Source organism: Cyanistes caeruleus, chromosome 2 (genome assembly GCF_971803275.1).
Source record: "Cyanistes caeruleus chromosome 2, bCyaCae1.hap1.1, whole genome shotgun sequence".
Classification (NCBI taxonomy): Eukaryota; Metazoa; Chordata; class Aves; order Passeriformes; family Paridae; genus Cyanistes; species Cyanistes caeruleus.
This window is the reverse complement of record NC_141702.1, coordinates 91825723-91846413: the sequence shown is the minus strand read 5'-3', so window position 1 is coordinate 91846413 and position 20691 is coordinate 91825723. Positions and strand designations below refer to the sequence as shown.

Below are 20691 nucleotides of genomic sequence, written 5' to 3'. Positions count from 1 at the left end.
GCTGTTAACCATATCAGCCAGCTTTACTTCTATGCTGTTAACCATATTGTCCAGAGTCTTCCAGGAACAAGGCGGCAGATCAAACTTGAATGTCAAGCACAGAAACAGAGAAACAGACTGATGGTGTTGCTTTTTTTGTTTTGTTTTTTTTTTTGTTTTTTTTTAAATTAACTGAAAGAAGAAACAGTACAGTGTGAGGAGAAGTTGTACTCAAAGTCACAGCAGTGGGCTGATGGAAAGGGAAAAGCCAAGACCAGTGATGCAATGTGCAGAGAGAAAATTGCCTCACAGCAAGGCAGGGAGGCAGATGCATGGCCCATTAAGCAAAGGACTGAAGGGGTGCCAGTAAGATACTTCTTGAGACAGAGACGTGAAATGGATCCTTCTGCAGCGCCAATGCCTACATGTGAGCTCCAGCCTGATGCCAATCCCAGTACACACAGTGAGCCAGCCAGGGAAGTATGGTGAAATCATTAAGTACCTTGGACTTGATTAGTGTAAGAGATCTGATTGCCAGGATGTCTTGGCAGGAACAAGCACAGCTTTGAAGATTGCAAGAAGATTGAATCAAGACTGGTGACAAGGAAAAGATTGAACCAATGCTGAAATATGCATGTGTGTTTGTATGATGTTTAACTCAATCATTGTAGTAAAAAATTACTAGCTTTTCTAGAATGGTATATAAGCTCATGTAGCTCACAGTAAAATCAGATTCTGATCACCGAGTCAGTTGTCCCCATCTCTCTTCATTGCAGATAGGGAAGCACAGCCCTATGGCCCTCCTCCCCTGGGAAGGCATTTCAGAGCAAAGAGCCTGCCCCACCTCCTTTCCTAACAGCCCTCAGAGACAGGTTTGGGCCAAGAGGAACAGCTTTCCCCAGCAGCCAGCTGCTGCTGCAAGCCTGTCCTCTACCCCAACACTGCTGGGGTGGGGAGAGCAGCAGAGGGTTAAGGTGCAGGGCAGGGGTGCAGCTGCAGCACAGTGGGTAGATGACGTCAGGATGCTGCACAAAGTGGCCATTGAGCAGCACCCTGTGAGTGTAGGCTTCTGGAAGGTCCCACCTCCATCCTACCCTGTTGACACCATGACAGCACAATGGCCGCAGGGGCAGGAGGCCCACAGCTGCTGGGAGGCACATGCAGGCAAACAAGCAGCAGTCTCATGCTTCTGATGAAGCAGGGCAACCCAGCAAGGTCCTTTTTAGAGCATAGGGTGAATTAAAGGAGAAGGATCGGATACCCTCAAAGGCAGTGCTTACACAGTACAGATGTGAAACCCCAGCACAGCCCTAGATTCAGTTCAGTAGCAAGGCTGATGCTTTCAGTGTTTTCCCAACCCAACAGCTCCGTGCACTTTCAGGCTTAAACCTCACAGCTCAGTGCCCTCTGCTTTAGAGAAATCCTCCACTCAGGAGAACACATGCCCACATGGCAGAGCACGAGAGAGCAAAGCCACAGTTGCTGCCCTTTCACCAATACAATGATGAGTTTTCTACAAGGACCAAAGCCAGGTCTGCCATCCCAATGAGTTTAGGATAATAACAAGGGAAAAAAAAACAAACAAACAAACAAAAAAAAAAACTACAAAAAAACCCCAAAAAGCCATAAAGCTAGTTTGTAGGTTGATTTTGGACTGGGTTTTCTAATTCCCTGGCAATGAGAAGTGCTGCTAGGACATAGGCATCACATCTTAGCCCTGAAGTACAAAAAGTCTACAGAAAAAAACTCTAAGTCACAGGCTCCTCTTTACTGCTTTTAAGCTAAAGCAACTCCAGCTGAGACTAACCCCCATCCAGGCTCAGGCTCCCAGGCACATGTGACTTAAATTGGCAGACAAATCAGGGGGCCAAGCTTTCCTAGCAGGCACCTGAGGGTACACTCTGCATTTGCATCACCCTGTGCCAGGGGATCACTCACTGTCTAGGCCCAGGGGTGCAAAGCCACTATCCAGTGCATCCATGTACCTTGCACAGACACAAGCTCCCTGCCCAAGCCCTGAAGCAGCACAGCAACAGGAAGGCTATAGTTCAGCCATAGCTTTAAATTACAATTATTATCAGTCACACTCTCTAGACTTCTCCATCAAAAGTTAAAACAGCCTCACAGCATTTTAAAACACAGGCCAACTCAAATGGCTTGGCCAACAGTCCCCTCCTACGAAAACAAACCTCAGCATTCAAACAAGCTGTGGTGATACTGTGGAACATCCTGAAAAGCCTCTTAACTCTTTTGAAAGTTATTTCTAATTAATATTGAGTTGAATTAGTCATTCATGCTTTTTTTGCCACATTTATCCTCAGTCCATCTGAAGTTCCTTCAAAACATCAACACATTTGTTCTCTTGACATTGTCATAAAGGGCTCCTATCTCTACCAAGATGGGAGTCCCAGTTATCCAGGCAGCACCTCTGCCAGCATGGGCCAAAAATCCACAGCCTCCATATAGTGCAAATACTGACAGCTTAGTACATCTGGACAAGGCAGCACAAGAAATGCTGATGATTAAGTGATCATTGAGAACAAATTCAAATTTAAAAAAAGCAAAGCCTTACAAAAAAAGGCAAAGCCTTACAAAAGAAGATGTACTGCAAGGACTTCTACTCAGCAAACAATGGACCATGAAAACCAAAACAAAATAATTCCTGTGGTCACCAAAATGCTTTCCAATATGGTTTCATTAATCACCTCATTTTGTGCACTACTGGGAAGGGCTCAGCTATCATTGCTGAAGAGAAATGGATGAAAGCCCACAGCAAATACAAACTGGCAGAACAGCAAGTCAGTCTCACCAGTAACTCTGTAAATAAGCACAGCCCAGTTACACCGCAGTCCAGAAAAGCGATGTGCAAGTGATTGCTGCAGAGTGGCACCGGTCTCCTGGGCCTAGTCAATGCCTGCTATGGAAAAGAGTGAGCTGAATTTTGGCCAACAAGGTCTGCCACCTGGCAGAACATCTGAATTCCCACTATTCCCAAGGCCCAGAGAACAGATTAAATTATTCAAATTACAGGATGCTTTTTTAAGTTTTCCCTGCATATCACAGTAGAGCTACAGCTAACATAAACACAGCTACCTACTCACACAGTTGTAGTCTAAGCAAACTGTTGGCCTGTCTGTAGGTGACTCTGGTTTTCTACTTCTCCTTGGTCTCCTTTGTGGCATACAGTTTCCAGATAAACTCTGGACCTGTACAGAAGCCCCGTCCTTTCAGGAACAGATAAAACGGGCCATATTTGACCAGGCACTTTTACCACTAGCCCTTTGACTGGAATTTTGGGATGGAGGAAAGGAACACTCTCTCTATGCAGCAACTCTGGCTCAGTAGCCACTTTCCCTGCTGGTCTGGCAGAGTCGGAGTCTGCTGCTCTGCAGGGTACATCAGATGGTTCATCTATTCACTCCATGCCAACCCCAAATCCCTCACCGAGTTTTCTCTGAGGCCTGGGAAAAATGCAAAACTCCATTTGTGCAGGAAATAGACCTGACCAAAAACTCCAGCACCTGTGGAGCAACAAAAATGTAAAGAAAGAGCAGGATTAATTAATTCCCTATCACTCATCTGCACATGCCAAAGCTACCAAAGTTCAATAGTGGGCTTGCCCCTCCTGCTCACTAGAGTCTGTGAAAGGAGGAGGGGTGCAAAGGGACTGGGGGGGGTCTAGTTTCACAGTGGGCAGGCATAGTAGCAGCTCCTGAGTAAAAGTTTACAAAGCTTTTAATTCAGGGCCACCAACGTGACTGTTTCCTCCCTTCCTTCCTGGCCTTGGCTCCAAAGCTGTCCACAGGGAATGTCCAGTCTAGTCTAACATATCATCTGATGTCTCTATAGTTTATCTTGCTTCTAACTGAGGCCTTAGCTTGGACATGACTCCAAAGCTGTCCCTCCCCACAGACTTCTGCTTCAGGCAGAGCTAGGGCAGAAGGCATATTGCCTCCTGAAGCTTTATGGCATTCCCTCACCACCTCTGCACATGGGAGATGGCAGTGCTAGGGGCTTGAAACAAGCAGCCCCAGATTCTTCCACCCTTTGTTGTTTAAATGCTTTAAATGCTGTCCCCAAGTGCCCCAAGAAGGGGTTCAGACATCAGCACAAGTCAGGCAGTAGAGTAAACACAGTTGCCTTTTAAGCAGGGAGATACAGAAAGAGCTCTGAAAATCACACAGCTGTATATCCTGGGAAAGAAGAAAAATACTAAAATCACTGAAAGGTATCAACTCTTGTCATCTGTGACAATACAGGGACATGAAGAGGAAGAGAATCCACAGATGGCTGCTCCAAACCCAGAGGACAGAGGGATAACAGCGTCTGCTTTTACACTGTCCTTGAGTAAGTGAAAAAACTACAAGACATTCTAAATGCTCTATGCATGCCACAGGGCCTCGTGCACACCAGCCACAAAGTGAACAGCCAAGCACATGGAGCACCAGATTCCCAGAGGAGACTGCATACTCACACAGGTTTGCTATATGAAAGGATAGATGTGTGTGTGGATGGCAAAAGGAAAAAGCAGGCCAAAACAACCAGTTCAAAACGGTTTCAAGTCTAGATTTTAAAGCCAATTTCTTCATGGTTTTGATACAACTAGAACAGTTTAGATGTTCATATGAAGTATTTATGTTTAAAAGTAAAAATTCTTGGACTCAAATTATTGTTTGTCAGTCCAAAACCCTACCCTAAAGTTAGCACAAGGAACTTTTTAGAAGGTATAAAACCCACACAAGATCTACCTAATCCACTACAGAAAATATCAAGTGGAGATCAGTGGGTTTCTCTGAGGAGAACCTGCAATATGTACCTTTTCATCAAATTTTTAGCGAGAGGATTGGTCTTAGTGGAGCTTCTCAAAAATAGGGCAACAAGAGATCTACTCATTGCACTAAATGAAGAAAAGATTTGTCAGTGGCCTGGATCTTCACAACAGGAACCTCAAAAGGTGGCTATGAATTGTCTCCCACAATCTCCAGCTGAGTGCAAAGAACATTACATGTGGGAACCTTGCCTTAAGTTCATCTGGTGCCGCTAGTTCCGCATTCACAAGTGGAACTTTAAGCAGCAAGCACATAAGGTCACATCTTCAGATGAGACCTTGGATTCATGGACAGTGGGGAAACTTGGAAAAACCCAAATGCAGATTGACTACATAAACTGCTTTGGAAAGCCTAAACAAGCCTGTCTGAAAGAAGCAAAACCTCAGCCATGTGGCTTGCTCAGGCTCTGAACACATGGCAACAGAGTCCCTCTCCTTCTCCCAACACACATACATGTATCCTGTCTGCACTGCCCTGCAAAATATTTGAGCATATTCTCCTTTCACATAACTATGCCTGTTTGGGAAATCTCATGTGTTTGCATAAGCACATGAAAATGAAAAAATACTACATTAGAAATTGGAGACCAGATGATGATTAACAAACCTGAGATACCATTTTTGCCTACAAATAGACATCCAAGAAATGTGATTAGTACAACACTAATCACCACAGAGAAAAATGATGATGTGAGCCAGCTGTTCCCACATTCCCCATCCAATCACCTATTTCTCACCCTGCTCCTCTTCCCCAGTGAACCTCGCTTAGACATTAGTGACAAGAGAACATGCTGAAGCAGCTAGCCAGCTAACAGGATAAAGGCCTCTTACTTCAGAGAGCTAATCCATTTATGCAGAACATAACTAGTGACTGCACATGGAGATTGCTCTCCCATGCCCACATGGAGCAGGGCCTGCCCACATGTGCCTTGCAGCACAACAGTGCACAGCACACAGGGTCTTGCTTATGTGGTGCTTGAGTGTTGAAACTCAGAACTTGTGATGGGGCTCGACCTACCAACTTTGAAAGAGCTGGCCTAGGCCTGTACCCATGTGAACAGCTTGCAAATACTTCAGAAGAGCCAGTATCTCCTGCCTGGTGCACTGTCCTTCCTCTTAAGTAGGCATACGGTTCCCTTCAGCACTGCTGATCAGCACTTGCAGATTCTGATACCATTTTTCATCCCTTCATTCACATCCTCACAGGTCCACATGGCTTGAGATGGTGTAAAGCTGGTCCAGGGAACCAGTGCAGGAAACAATAAAACCAGTTCAGCAATCAGTGTTTCTCCCTGGACACTCCAATGAGCTCAGTGAGCTTCAGCATCTCTACTTGTCCATGGGTACCAGCACAGGATTACTCCTGCCAAATTTTTGAAACTCCCCTATGTGATGGCAGTGAGGCACCATTGGAGCCAGAAGTAGGTAACTGTCTTCCTAACAGGTGTTAGCAGAGCACAGCAACCCTCAGAGCTGTGCATGAAGTATTTGTTGGAGAATTTCTGCCCCCAAGCATGCCACTCCATTATCTGCATCATGATCCACTTTCCAAATAGCTGGAAATAAACTATCAATACAGTAGCTTGCAAGATCCATATCAGAGCCTGTATAACACATGCCAGTGTTCATAACACATGCATCAGTTTTAATGCACAAATCGTGTCAGTGTTTCCTTCTTTCAGCTCAGGATTTTGGCCAGTCTCACACTTATGAAACGGTCATGCCCTAGAACCAAGAGGGCTTCTTCACTCAACACACTGCAGAAGGGCAAAAGTTCAGATTAAGTCATTAAAAAGAGATCAGAATGTCTCAATGCCAAGTTCATTATAATCCTCTGTGCAGAGAAAGGCTGATAACAAAACCAAGCATTTACAGCCATTCATATGAATAGTTTTGAGGATGTTTGAATTATTTGGATGCTTGTCTCTGGAAAGCAAATGAACCAGTGCCTCAGCTCCATATATACGGACTGAGTAACATAGGCAGGTCATACAATCTCAGCAGTAGTTACAGCTGCTGTCTACCTCTAACCCTACCAGCAGCCGCATCGTGAGACATCAGTCTGGCTTTTTTTCAGCTTCTTGTGGTTTACCATTTCACTCAGCTCAAGAGAGGGTCCATAGGCTGTTTAGCACAACTGTCCACAGTAAAAGTCTGCAAAATGCAAACAGGACAAACTAACGCAGCAAAAATGCCTTTCACACTTCTTGTAGCAGTCAGGCTTGAATAGAACACTGGTGTACTGTGAAAGAAAAGAGACAAGAATTCTTAAATAGTTGTACTATAAATCTTTCTGCTCAGAAAATATTTTCCAGGAGTACCACTTGCAGTGCTCATAATTGCACTCATTCCACTAACAATAATTAGAAACTAATGGCGTTGGTTATGTTTTTCAGAGGACTACAAGAAATTATCTTAAGTTGAAAATTAAGAGGTATTGGATAGCACTCCAAACTCAGTACTACAATGAAATTAAACATGCCATGAACTTGCTATGCTATTTCCACCAGAGCTCTGAACAAAGCACTACAACTTATATTAAGATTCATTTTAAAGCATTATCAGTATACAGTATTATCATCCAGTCAGGTACACTAAATTCTTGAATGAGGTTTGCCTGTCTTTCCAGCACATACAGAAAACAGTAGCAGTAACAAACTTTACAGAACAAACTCAGGGCATTTCCTGACCTATGGTGGTTCTCCCAGCTGCAAACCAAATCACCTGAAATGTAACAAGGAATAGGTTTACAGAAGTGAGAAAAATCAGACAACTCACTAGCTTTATTTTAAAGATATTTCTACCTATACTAGGAATTACACAGATCCACTAGATTTGAAATTTGGAAAATGAGTTTGCAAATGCTGTTCCTTGTTTCTTAATCATAATATACCCACATACAACCATGTCAGAGCCTACAGGATTGTTAGATGAGCCTCTGAAGTCACAGGCAAGATAGGGAGTTTCTAAAGCCTCGACAGGTAGATAATATTTTTATTTTGTTTATGTTTATTTTATATTTTATTATATTTATGCTGTCAAAAAGAGCATGCTTATAGTAAGACTGCAAAGTAACTTGCAAAGCATTTTAGAGTTTTATCCTTTGTACAGCAGATCAACCTTTTTTTTCTCCATATTCAAACATGTGAAGGTGAAATTACAGCTTACAAGCATAAGCCAGGATTTTAAAGCACAAGCATGTTTTTTAATTAAAAATACAGCTTTTCCTAATATAGACATGACCGCAGACTTCACTTACGTTAAGTTCCTAACTCTCCAGACAAAGCTCAGGTTTGCAAATTCATTTCTATGAAAACTGCTTTGCGTAAGCAGTTGAAGTCCGTCAGGAAACCAGAAAAGATTGTTTGCAATGAGGAAAATCAGCAAGTTTCAAAGGGTTTCTCTTAAGTTTCTTCATTTGTATTTTATTTTCAATTTACCTGTGGCCCCCAGGACACCTATGTTTTTGAAATCTTTAATTTAGAAAAAGGGTTTTCAAGCAGTTTTTTGGCTTAAAGAGGGAGGGTTTGTCTCTCCCTTATCGGTCATCATTTCTTCAAAACAAATTGTAGCTTAACAAGAAACATATCTGTGCTCACAGCTCTGGAAATGGGCAGGGAGTTTTACAAGGTAATCTGCTTTGGTTTAACTCAGTCTCCATCTACATGAGAAGTAGATGCCTCTATTGAGTGCCTCCTCAGAGATGAGCTGTGGACCAATGCCCAAAACTGCCATTGACATCAACAGGCTGAAAGAAAGTGCAAGCAGAGCCCAGCAATGCAGTTCTCTTGTGAGCCAACAATGGAGAGGTTACTCAGAGCTAAGGCAGAAAATCAGAGCTAAACCCAAGCCCATGCCAAGGATAGCAGTGTTGTTGGCAGCCAGACTGCCTATTCTACCACTCCAAAGCTTGTCTCAAATGAAGCATTTCCTAGTGTTTACTCTAGTCACAGGCTTGGCCTTAAAAGCTCAGCCAGCTTCTGCCTATTGAGCAGTTAATGGCTGCTGTGTTTTCAAGACTCAGACATGCCCTGGACACGCTGCTTGCTCTCCATGTGTAGTGACAAACTGGAGCACAAACACCCAGCATTAATAGTTAATCAGCACTATCACCTGACTGCCCTGCTCCTGCTGTTACCAAACTCACACTATCACCTCCCTCCCTCCTTCTCACTCATGGGCAGTATCCCATGGGAGACTGCAGCATACAAAGCACACCCATGTCACCTCTCAGACACCAGTGCCAAGAGATGCTAGCCAAGAAAGGTGTTCTGTTTCACAGATACAGAGCTAAACAATGCCAGGGAAAAGCGAAGAAAAACCAAGCTCTTGTTTTCCATTCCTTGCTAGCATCTCTTCTGTATAGCGCTTTGAACAAGTCTATAACCATCTGAATTCTAAGCAATAGCAGCCCCTGTTATCTTGCAGTTGCTGAATTCTAAGGGAAATCAATGCTTAGTGGTAGTAAAGTAGGAGCAAAGAGAAGGAAAAAAACCCTCATCTATCTCTACTGCTTATTTCAGTTTCTTAACCTATACAACACAGTCAGAAAAGCAAGGAGAAAACTGACGCTGTCACATGCCCTCTGGACTATATGAGGAATAACCAGATAGGTTCTAAATAGCCATTCATCTGCTCCAGTTTTCTCAAGCCACTTCACTGGCCTGCTGAAGAACTAAACTGCAAAGCTCTCTCCTTTTCAGAGGTTGCTACCACAAGTAAAAGATGCAACTTATTATGCCTGAAGAGAGAGCCATTTATCCACAGACCAAATACAACTTGGGCAGTGACAGCATATGGTGGAGCTGCCTGAAGACTCTCTTTTCTCCCCAGGCAAGGATGAGATATTTGTATCACAATGAGCCACATGCTGAGGGTGGAGTGGGCAGAGAAAGGTATCTGGTCAACTCAACAGCCTCACAGGGACCCAACCCAGGCAGCCCCTCTAGACACCTCAAGGCTGGGGAAGGTGAGGACAACCCAGCCCTACTGTAGAAAAGGAGAGCACTGTAAAGAAAGCCCTGATCTTCACTTCCAAGCAGCATCTCCAAGCTGGTGTTTTTGAAAAATGTGCACGGGTTGCAGCAAAACTTTCTTAGTCTGTCAGGCTCTTGAGATTACTTGGGCTGAACTCGGGGACTGGTAAACAGCATGCCAACATTATCCTCCTACACTGTGTCAAAACAAGAAAGAAAACATCCTTCAGAAAACCTTACTTGAAAAGGACCTGCAGAAGTCAACACACAAGAGATAGAAAAGTGATATGTTGCAGGATGGCCACCCTTGGAGATCCAATCCAGCACCCACTCTGTGACTGCTGCTCACCCCACATCCAATCACATTTTAATCAGTTGTGTTGTTGTTGCTGCAGTTAGGAGCCCTTGGTTTTGCTGCATGATGTTTTCTGTGGCCAGCTGGCAGCCCACCATAAAACACTGCCAGTAGATATGGGAGACAGGGCTTTTCCTTCTGTTAGTTCAGTAGGAATCATTCTGTGTGGTGCTTTGTGAACAAAATGCTAAAGGTCAAAACCCCAACCATGTCCATTCACCTGCAGAGCTTCTGACTGACATTTTCAGGTGGAAGTGTTTTACCTCTTTCCCAGTTTGCTCTTCCCAGGCCTACCCAACCATCGGAGTCAGACCAAGAGTTCAAGTCTTACACACCATCACCAGCATCACTCAGTCATTCTCCCTAAATCACATCCTAAGGCCACATGCCAGTGGTGCCCATATGCCCATTTGAGCTCCTCTCTTTGGACTGCAGCCAAAGACTCAGCTCTAGTCTAATACCTTCTTACCAGGCTTTAGAGCTTTGAGGGAAAAAAAAAAAAAAAGACAGCAGGGAAGATAGCCAGCAAGCCTGCCAATCTAAATGATAAGCCCTTGGCTTTAACCTCAGGCTCATAATTTTCTGCCACTGGTGCCAGGTGCTATTATTGTCCCTTCGGGAATCTTAATACAGCAAAAATACTCTTTACAGCTTTATCTTCACCATTCTTAACCTTCCTATTCCATATATCTCTACTGCCTCTCAAACTTCAGCCACATGAAATTTCCTTCCCTCATCTTCCTTTTCCTCAATCAAGCTCTGTGTATTCTCCAGATGACCCTGACCAATCTAATTCCTACTCTCTTTCATGATTCACAGCAGCAGATTCAAGGAACCACATTTCAGATGTCCCAGCATATATTCTAGCTACTGGCTCACCCTCCCTTGGTAGTCCAGATGGATATATTCACCAGTGTGCAAGTTTCCAGGAAAAGGCGGCACAGCCACATACCCTAGGAAAAAGAGACGGATAAGTATTTCCAGAGAGAAGCTCATTTATCCATCTCCCTCTTGAACTGTTGCCCCTTTGCACATGTTGCAAAACCAGAACAAAAAATGCACTGAGACAAAACAAGGAAAGAAATCATCAAGGGAGAAAACAGAAGCATTTGGCTCGAGGAATGGACAACACATTCTGTGCCAGGGCTCACGCAACAGTGGAAGAGGTGCAAAGAGAGGTGCGTGCTAAGAATGAAAGTCTGCTAGCAGCACACCTGAAAGGTAAACACAGTATCAACAGATGCCATGGGGCAAGGCATAACTGGAGTGGACTTGCACTATAATTAATTTTGTATTTCAACAATGCACAGAAAGCATAGATCCTCTTGGAGAAGCTGTTGGCATACAGGCCATATAACTTCCAGAGGGCCTTTGCAACCTCAAACACTCTGAGAATGCTTTAATCTCTGGTACACTGGCTGATGCTGAGTTTAGGAATAGGACTAGGTTATCCTGCCTGCCTTGCCTCTGGCATTTACAAGTTGAACCTTACCATCAGTGACAAGAAAACATAGTCAACTTACTTGTTGACTATGAATATCCTCTTTCAGGAGGATATCCCTATACTTTCTAAGAAGCAGCTGGCCAAGTTTTCCATGGGTAACTGCTCTCTTAAGTTCCAATCCATCCACCTGCAGCTGCATACAGGCACTTCCTTCTGTTTTTGCATGAATTAGATAACCATCCAGGGAACACTTACGAGACACAAAGACAGAGGTTATCTGCTGCCTGGCAGAGTCATAATCACCTCCTTGGGTCTAGGTGGAGTTCTTCATGCTTTCCCCTGCTACTGAGTCTCTCTGCACCTCCCAGACAGCACATTTTCTCCCCACCCCTGTCAGAGTATCAATGTCTGATGTCAGCAAACTGGACATCAGCTGGCTGACACTGAACCAGTCTTTACAACAGAGATCAAGCCATAGTAGAACATCTTCTCAGCTCCTCCAAAGACGCAAAGAAAAAGACACCTGTAGCATGCCTCCATCTCCCACTCACATGGTACATGTCTAGAGTCCCAGAGCCACCCACCATGGAACTACATCCTCGCAGGCAAGCAGACCAGACAATGTCATCAAAATCACGTTCAGCCCCAAATTTCCTCATGCTAGGACTGCCTTGCAGCAGCCATACATAGCATTTCTTTGCTGGCCACTTCAGTGCCAAACACTGTCAGGGTTAAGATAGGCACTTCTGTGCTGGAAAAACAGCTGCTGCAGGGTATTTCTGGGGGTAAAAAAATTAAAGCAAAATTGCAGGAAGTTACCAAAAGCAGAATTTCTCATTCTGTACTGATGCAATCAGTTTCTGCAAGACTTTCTTTACTATGCCACTTCAATAAGCCCATCGACAAAGAACTGCTATGTCCCAACTTCCCACACCTGACAGACAAGTTCTGGTACTTGCCCCCTTAAGAATTGGTGTAAGCCATTATGCTCAGCACAGGCCCCTGAAGTCCACTCAGTCATTCTGGAGAGTGAAGCCCAGGACAGAGACTGTGCTGAAAATACCACCAGCACCAGCAGTAGATCTTCTAGCACCATCTCACCACAGAGAAAAGCTCAGATGGGCAAATAGATGGTAACAACTCAGGAACTGAAGAGGCCCGGATTCAAATGGGAGGCCAAGAGGTGAAAAGGACTCACTACCTCACATGTGGAAGCTATTTGTAAAGCCCTGGAGAGACAGGCAAGGGCAAAATCCAGTTGTGCTAAGGATATGGAAATCTCACCCTGAAGCCATTAGCAGCCGAAATCCCAGACCCCAGTGCACCAGGGTCACACCCTGGGTCCTTGGTCCTGTGTGGCGAGTGCTGTTCTGCAGCCTCTGTGCAACCAGTATTGACTCAAAGGAAGTTTTTGGTGCTGATCACCCTACCAATGCTCAATCCAACAAAAATGCCAGTACTGAAACATACAGCAGAAGGAAGATGGTCTTGACATTATACAGCTAAGCAAATCAAGACTCTCATCTATATCCAGGCCATTCCAGTGTCAAGTCAAGATGAAGATCCACTCATCTGTCTTGCACTGAAACTAGTCATCCAACAAAGGGGGTGCAGAGCCTGCAATGAACAATGCTAATGGTAGCACAGGATGTATTTTTCTCTGATAGCCTTTTTCATCCTAGCATCTCAATGAATTTCAAAGAATGCACTAAGCCTCCAAAAGAAAATGGTATTGACACTCTGTAGAGGAAGCCAAATAAAGAGCAGCTGAGATCACTTGGCTTGTTCAGCTTGAAGAAGACTGAAAGGAAACCTCATTGCAGTCTAGAACTTCCTTATGAGGAGAAGCAGAGGGGTAGGCTCTGCTCTCTTCTCTGTGGTGACCAGTGACAGGACCCAAGGAAATGGCCTGAAGCTGCGTGAGGGGAGGTTTGGGTTGGATATAAGAAAAGGTCCTTCACCCAGAAGAACCTTACAGCTGGCCACTGTAAGAGGCTCCCCAGATTAGATGTCATAGCACCAACTCTGCCAAAGTTCAAAAAGCATTTGGACAATGCTCTCAAGCACAGGATGTGATTCTTGGAGCTGTCCTGTGCAGGGCCAGGAGTTGGACTTGAGGGTCCTTTCCAAATCAAGGTATTCTATGAATTTCTGATTCTGTTATTCATACAAGCAGGCAAACCATGGCAGAAAGCTCTAATCTAGTCATGAAACCTATCTAATAGTGATTAGATATATTAGCAGCATACCTGGAAATATACCCATGTATCCATACTCTCAGCCTTGTACTTCAAAATTATGCTTTCCATATTAGCCACCTACCCACACAAAGTATTTGGACTGCTTGTTGTACCACCCCAAAGCTGCTCTCCCCCCAAGAGGTCTCTCTCTCTCTCTGCAAATGCTGCACTCTGACTTCACAAGCTTCTGTAAGTAGATTTCAAAGGTGCTCCTGGCAGTCCCACTGAACAGCACAGGAGGATTCTTTACTTCCTCTCTGTTTACACAACATGCCAAGATCAATTAGTCTCCTGGGAGCAAGCTCAGCAGCTCCAAGAAGTCTTTGTGACACCCTGGACTTCTTTACACCTGAAGTCTGAACCTGGTGCCTTCACCTTGAACCAAAGGATGTCCCTGCTCTCCTTGACCTTTTGCTCTCAGCATTGCCAAACATGCTAAAGTGGCAGCAGCCATGCAGGGTGGCATCAGGCTTCATTGAATAGCAAATGGTTGGCAGCAGGGCCTGCCTGCAACAATGTGTCTGTCCAGGGACCATGATCAAGGGGTGCTGAGAGAGGGTAGTCACTGCAGCAATGTGGAGTGTCTGCACAAGTCAGGGCATTTCTGCCCAATTAAGGGAAAGACTAGAAGCCTTCTGAGCTAATTGTCTAGTCCATTGGAGAAGTGAAGAAAAGCATGCATTGAAATATCCTCATATCGCATTATAATATTATTATATTGCATTACAATATTATATATATATATATATATATATATTATACAATATTGAAATATCCTCACTTGGCTCCAACAGGGAGACACTGGGTGGCCAGCTGACCAGCCAAGGTGGGAAATACATCCACCAACAGAACAAACTCTGGAACACAAAAGGGCTGAATTACTGTACCCTGTGAAGGTAGAAAGGCATAGCCTGGCATCTAACCAAAACAGGGCTTTTTAAACCTGCTCCTGGTACGGCCTTCCCTGCTGCTGGAGGCTGAACTGAAAGGCATGGATGATGGTAATTTCCATTTATTCACGGGCCAAAAAAGGACAGCTATTCCTTAACTTCTTAAAAGCACTCTGATTGTCCCTGACCCACTTGTCTCCCAAATTTGGTCCTCTTTTTTACCAAAAGACACCAAATCACTGGAATACAGGGAGACATTTGGACACCACTTGCCACTGACCCATGGGAAGAAGCAAAATCTTCTTAAACATCCCAACACAGAGCTACCCTACACCACAACTCTGTGGACCAATATTCCATCACCATCCAACATAAACAGAATTTGATGCGAAGCACTTGGCATCTCTTCATCCACCCTTAAGTTACCCATACCACATCTCACCCCCAAAGTGTCTTCTTATCTCATGACACATTTGCTTCAGTCCCAAATTCATCTCGCCTGGTATTCTTTGTCATCTGTCAGCTGCACAGAGCTTCAGGAATGGGAAGTAAGGCTCAGGGATAAGAATGAAAGCCACATCTGCTGCTCAAAAAAAAATGTCTAGCTGATAAACTTTTCAGCTTCATTCCCATGGGCAAGCACATGATAGCAGGGGTAAGAATCACAAAGCAAGAACAGCTTGATGTTCGGAGCCCAGATGAAGCCTTAGAGTAGCCTGTTAAATATTAATATTCCTCATATGCATGGTTTACCTGACTAAGAAACACATGACGCCACACCCTACCAGATGCACACACACAGTTAATAACAGCAATTTTTCTAACAAAAATGGAAACAGATCAAAAAACAAACACCGTTGTCCTATTTTGTAAGTGGGGAATGGAGTTCCTGAATTATTTTCATAGGAGAAATAAGTACAGTTAGCAAGCAAAGACTCATAAAGCTTCAAGATGCTACTGGCTGAAAGTTAACCAATTAAAATTACAAAAATAATAAAAATAATAAATTAAATAATTTATAAATAAATTATTAAATAAATTAAATAAAATAATAATAATTGATACTTTATAAACATTAATAAAAGTTAATAAAAATTAATAAAAGTTAATGACAATTAATAGAAATTCAGGCTGCATCTCACTTTGCATGTGTGTGTCATGTCAAGTTGTGCCCTCAGTACACTTTCTTTCAAATTAAATCCACCAGCTGACTATCCTTTCTTTATAACACAGATACCACAACCATGGAATATTAATGACATCCACAGTAAAAACGTTTTTTCAATAACACACTGCCATCTTCACTCCAGATTTCAATTTCTTTTGCAAAAATCTTTACCACAATTAATCCAAAGTGGAGAGCAAGTGGACAAGGAAGCCAATTATTCTCACAAGGTTTCCCCAGAGAAAAAACAACAGTTTGGAAAGCTTGTTCAAATTAGCCCCTAACCTTCATCAATACACTCCTTAACATAGTGCTGAAAGGAGCTTAAAGGAGAGCAGGCAGATGCTGTGCCTGGGATCCAAATCAGAGAAATCACCTGGGCCAAAAGAAATATTTCCACATTTACTCATGTGCACTCTGAAAAAATAGAAGGCTGGGCACAGGCTTAACAGCTTTCTTCTTCTCTCATAAGAATGTGAGACTAATTAAAGTCTGTCTGTATCAGTAGAAAATTTTGGTGATGTGAAATGCAAGACTGGGCTTTTGAATGTTCTGTGAGCAGAAACTTGGCTAGATGGTTGAAAAGGGGGTGAGGAAAACTGTACTGAAAACACAAGTCTCTGCATTGTGTATTCATGGGATGCATGCTGCCAGCAGGACTGAGAAAAACCAACAATGTAACAGAGAAATAGAAATCTCACTTTTAGAGATCTTAAGAAAAAATACATTTCTTTTCTTTTATTTTCATTTCTTTTAGCGCGTCCATCTTATAGGTTTAAAGGAAGTGTTGCAAGCAATGTTAAAATTAGTACATCCAGTCAACCAGAGGCAGTGAAATTCCTTCCTAATGAGAGGAAATTAAGAAGTGAAAGTAATTGTTTTTAACTTACGGCAATGTACCAGGGCCAGCAGTTGTCTGCAGATATCCTTTTAAACTGACACTATACCAGTGCAAATAGTAAAACAAATAATGAAGAGATGTGAAACTCTACAGCAAGGCCTTTTGAAAGGGAAGCACCAGATGGGAACTGCACAAGGCAGCCTGCCCCATTTCCCAGGCCCTGCAAAGACGAATCGAACTTATAGTGTTTCCACACCTCAGTCCCAGGCCAAACTAAAGTCCTGCATAATCAAGAGTAACTGCATCTAGACCAAACTGTAAGCAGTTTATGAAGTGTTAAGAAGGTAAAAAGCACTCTTTTACATCCCTACAAAACTCCTTGGAGGCATAAAGAGATCTAGGCCCAAGGAGGTCAACAAGTGTGGAAATTCCTATCGCCATCAAGTCAACAAACACTTTCACCAAAGGCTCTTTTTAAATATCCTAAACAATTAATTTATTTTGCAATAAGTGATATAGGTCAATTATGGAAATGGTAACTTGAAGAAAGCAAATGCCAGTGATTATGTTCCTGTGCCATGCAATGAACTGGACAGCACAAGTGCTGCCTTCCTCATGGGGTAGCAAGAGAACAGCCCAACTGTAACAGGAGCCACCCAAGAAGCAGTACCTTTACCTCTCAGGAGGGGGTATCTACACTTACCCCAACTTATCCTAGACAGAGAGCAGAAGTACCCTGAAAGTATGCCCCTGAAGACATGACCACAAGAAGCAACCCTATGAATTTACTGAACCTTCCTCAATAACCCTTTTCTGTCTTTGCTTACCATGCCTTTTTCTCAAGCAATGCTGTTTTCCTCACTTGAAGTTCTGCCTTACCTGCTGCATTTTTTCCAGGTCAAGGCTGGGCCTGCTGACCTTATCCCCATATCCTTGTCGATGTCTCTTACAAGGCATGACTTGCTCCAGGCCCGCCCCAACACTTGTGAAGATTAAACGTCCAGAGGCCGGGCTCCGTACCAGGGGCTGGAGTCTCTTGGGAGGGGAGGCACTGAATAGCACAGGGCTTGGGCTGGCATGGAGGCCATCGCCCTGCTCTGCCACGGGCCGGAAAGACATCGCACACAAGCTCTTCACTTCTTCGTCACTGGAGGAGGAGGTATTGCCGTTGCTGCAGCAGGTGAGCCGGCTGACTTGGGACCACTTCCGCTTCTCTGTGGCAAACTCTCGGTTGATGTGCTCCAGCTCCTCTTCCGAACTGTGGCGGTCAAGGCTGGCATGGAAGAGGGCCCGAACTTTGCAGCATTGGTTCTCTTGGTTCTGGAGCTGGTTTGTGGCCACAGGAGTCAGGGTACAATTCCGTCTTCTCTCTAGAGGGAGGAGGAGACTGAGAAGTGGCAGAAGAGATATGTGTCACACAGCCTAATAAAATGGGCCTGTGTTCTCCTGACCTGTTGCTTTCATCTTCTCCCAAACAAACCTCTGAGCTGTTTGCCCACCTTCTCTTCCCCAGATGAAACATTTCCCAGCTGAATTCTTCCCTTTGGAATTTTCCAGGCCTTTGTTCAGACCAGACTGATAGATGTTGTCCCCTTTCAAACCATCACCTGGAAGTCTAGTTCCAGAGAAAGAACATAGATCTGTCACACACCTCACCTCCTCAAGGTGGAGAAGTCATGAGCTTACAAATATGTTGCTAAGCACTTGCCTCTAGCCAAAAACATTAACTTCTAGTGACCAGTTCTCGGGCCAAAAGAGCCAAGTAAGTTATGCTATTCTAAGCGTCACCTTTATGGCTCAAATAAATGAGATCTAGTTTCTGGAAATAAAATCCTACTATTACAAGACTGGTCACAAGAGAGCCTGTCTTCAGCCACAAGCTAGACATGCTTGACCTTTTCTGCTGAGCTCTTTCTATGCTAAGCATATGGAGCAGGAATTTGAATTCTAACAGGACGTGTCCTGTGGGTCAGGAATTGAACTTCTGCTGCCTCTGCATAAGAATCCACTTGATCCTGGGCACATGGCAAACTTAGCATAACTTAAGAGGTGCATTTACTACAGATTTTACCTGCAGCTCTAAGCTACTCCACAGCAAGTCCAAAAACAACACCAGAGCACCTGTATCTTCTCTATCAAAGACTCTCGCTAGATGCAAGAATAGTGCTGCACAATACCAACAGTCTAGGAGGAAGGGAAAGAGATAATCAAATAATGAGTCCAGAGGAATGAAGAAACTGAAGGTTAAAACTCAAAACATCAAGAATGAGAAAACCCAGAACAAAGATGACACAAGTGCAAAAGCATGGAATAGAAGATAAATTTTTAGTCCCAGCTCTGCTGCTGGCACAATTGTGGACAATCTCTGCCCCATGTCTGAAGCACTGGGATTTTAACACATGGCTAATAATGTCTGTTTCTGGTGGTAAAAATGCAACTGCAGCTTCAGGTAACTCCAGCCTCTCTCTGGGAGATCCCAAATGCTTCAAAGGTGACTGATTTAATGCATCTGATTGTGGTACACTGGGGACTGGGAAGGAGGCACTTGCAAGAGTACAAGTGAAAAGTGAAAAACTGACTTCAGCCGTAGTATCCCAGGATCCATCTATCTTCATCCCTTTACCTCTGTCAATCTGAGCAAGTTCTTGGTTCTCTCCAGAGTCATCACTGTCTTCATCACTTGGGGGATAGGAGATCTAGGGGACAAGGAGAAAGAAAAGGCTTCATTGTGAACACTGAACAATGCCCTGCTGCTGCCCAAGCCACTTCCCCCACCCTCCCCCTCCCATATCCTGCAGGCATCCACTCCATCTAACCGCACATACCCAGCCATAAAACCTTCCTGTATACACATCCTCATCTCCCAACCCCAACCTCCCCAGTCTCGTATCCTCTTACTTTCAGCAACATGGAACACACAGCCTACTGCTGTTTTCACCACAGTATACTGCCAACTCTTTCCCAAGTACAATGAACATATCCTGCCTTTCACTTCCCAGACACGTAGCTTACAACCATCATGGCCCACCACATCCACATCATGTGGATAACTGAATCTCCACTGCCGAGATAAAGACATATCCTGTTAACACCACTATCATCTTGCAAGGCATCCACAAATGGAAGTGGCACGTTAGCTTTAGCCATCCTGTGTAGGTATCCACACTTCCCCCTTGAAGTTCACACACAATTCACCACAGAACAGACTCACCTTGCTTCCCTACAGGACAACCTTGAAGTATTTAATAGAAATAAAATAAACATGATTTCAGAGAAACACAGACAATACTGTTATGCTGCGCCCTCCAGGAGATAATTTACACTACCACCGAACACCTTTGAAAGATCCAAGAGTAACAACAATTCATATATTTTGTCAATATCAAGACTTTTCAGGAACATTTGCTCTGTGTCAACCATTGGACTTCAAGCTACTTAAAACATGTCTAACACTGAACAAACCTGGTAGCTGTCTCTTGAGAGGGCTAAGAGATCTGAAACCAAGCTTTTATAGGTCAAATAGATCACACTGCTTCTGAGTTTCCTACACAGAGGAAATCCTACCTACCTTGTTACTAAAGTGACTTTTGTTCAGCTGCATAGAGCTGACCTGGAAATTATTAGATCAAACTTCTGAGCTACACAGGTTAGCATGTGTCTCTGGCAGTAGCCAAAACCAAATGGGTCAAAGGAAAATGCAATACTTAAAAGAAACCTTTATAAGAAACAGTTCTGGAATAACATGATCACGGCAAGATGAACTTCATTGTTCCTTACACCTTTTTACTCAGAATAACAAACACGGCCATCATTCTTATATGCCTAAAAATACCTGCTCACAATAGAATCCAGTGGCAATGTGTTTCAAAAGGTTACATGCTATGTTTCCATTTTACACCTTTGATGTGCTGTGCTTGACTTTTATGGAAGAGGAAGCAAGAATGCAGCCATTACACTGATTTGGACCCATTTT

At 43.7% G+C, this 20691-nt stretch overlaps 1 protein-coding gene across 4 annotated transcripts in view; it reads right to left on the bottom strand.

The window, feature by feature from the left end:
- The window catches only part of LOC111927625 (uncharacterized), a 122887-nt gene that overhangs the window by 76371 nt on the left and 25825 nt on the right, over window positions 1-20691 (bottom strand). For 3 of the 4 annotated variants that reach the window (XM_086870128.1, XM_086870108.1, XM_086870114.1), the window contains 2 exons: window positions 19342-19414; window positions 17598-18088 (listed from right to left, as the gene is read on the bottom strand). In XM_086870128.1, coding sequence (XP_086726254.1) covers window positions 17598-18088; window positions 19342-19414 — 564 coding nt within the window. Of the gene's footprint in view, window positions 1-6898; window positions 7050-17597; window positions 18089-19341; window positions 19415-20691 lie in introns of those variants that run through there. The other variant, XM_086870119.1, reaches the window with a different exon arrangement.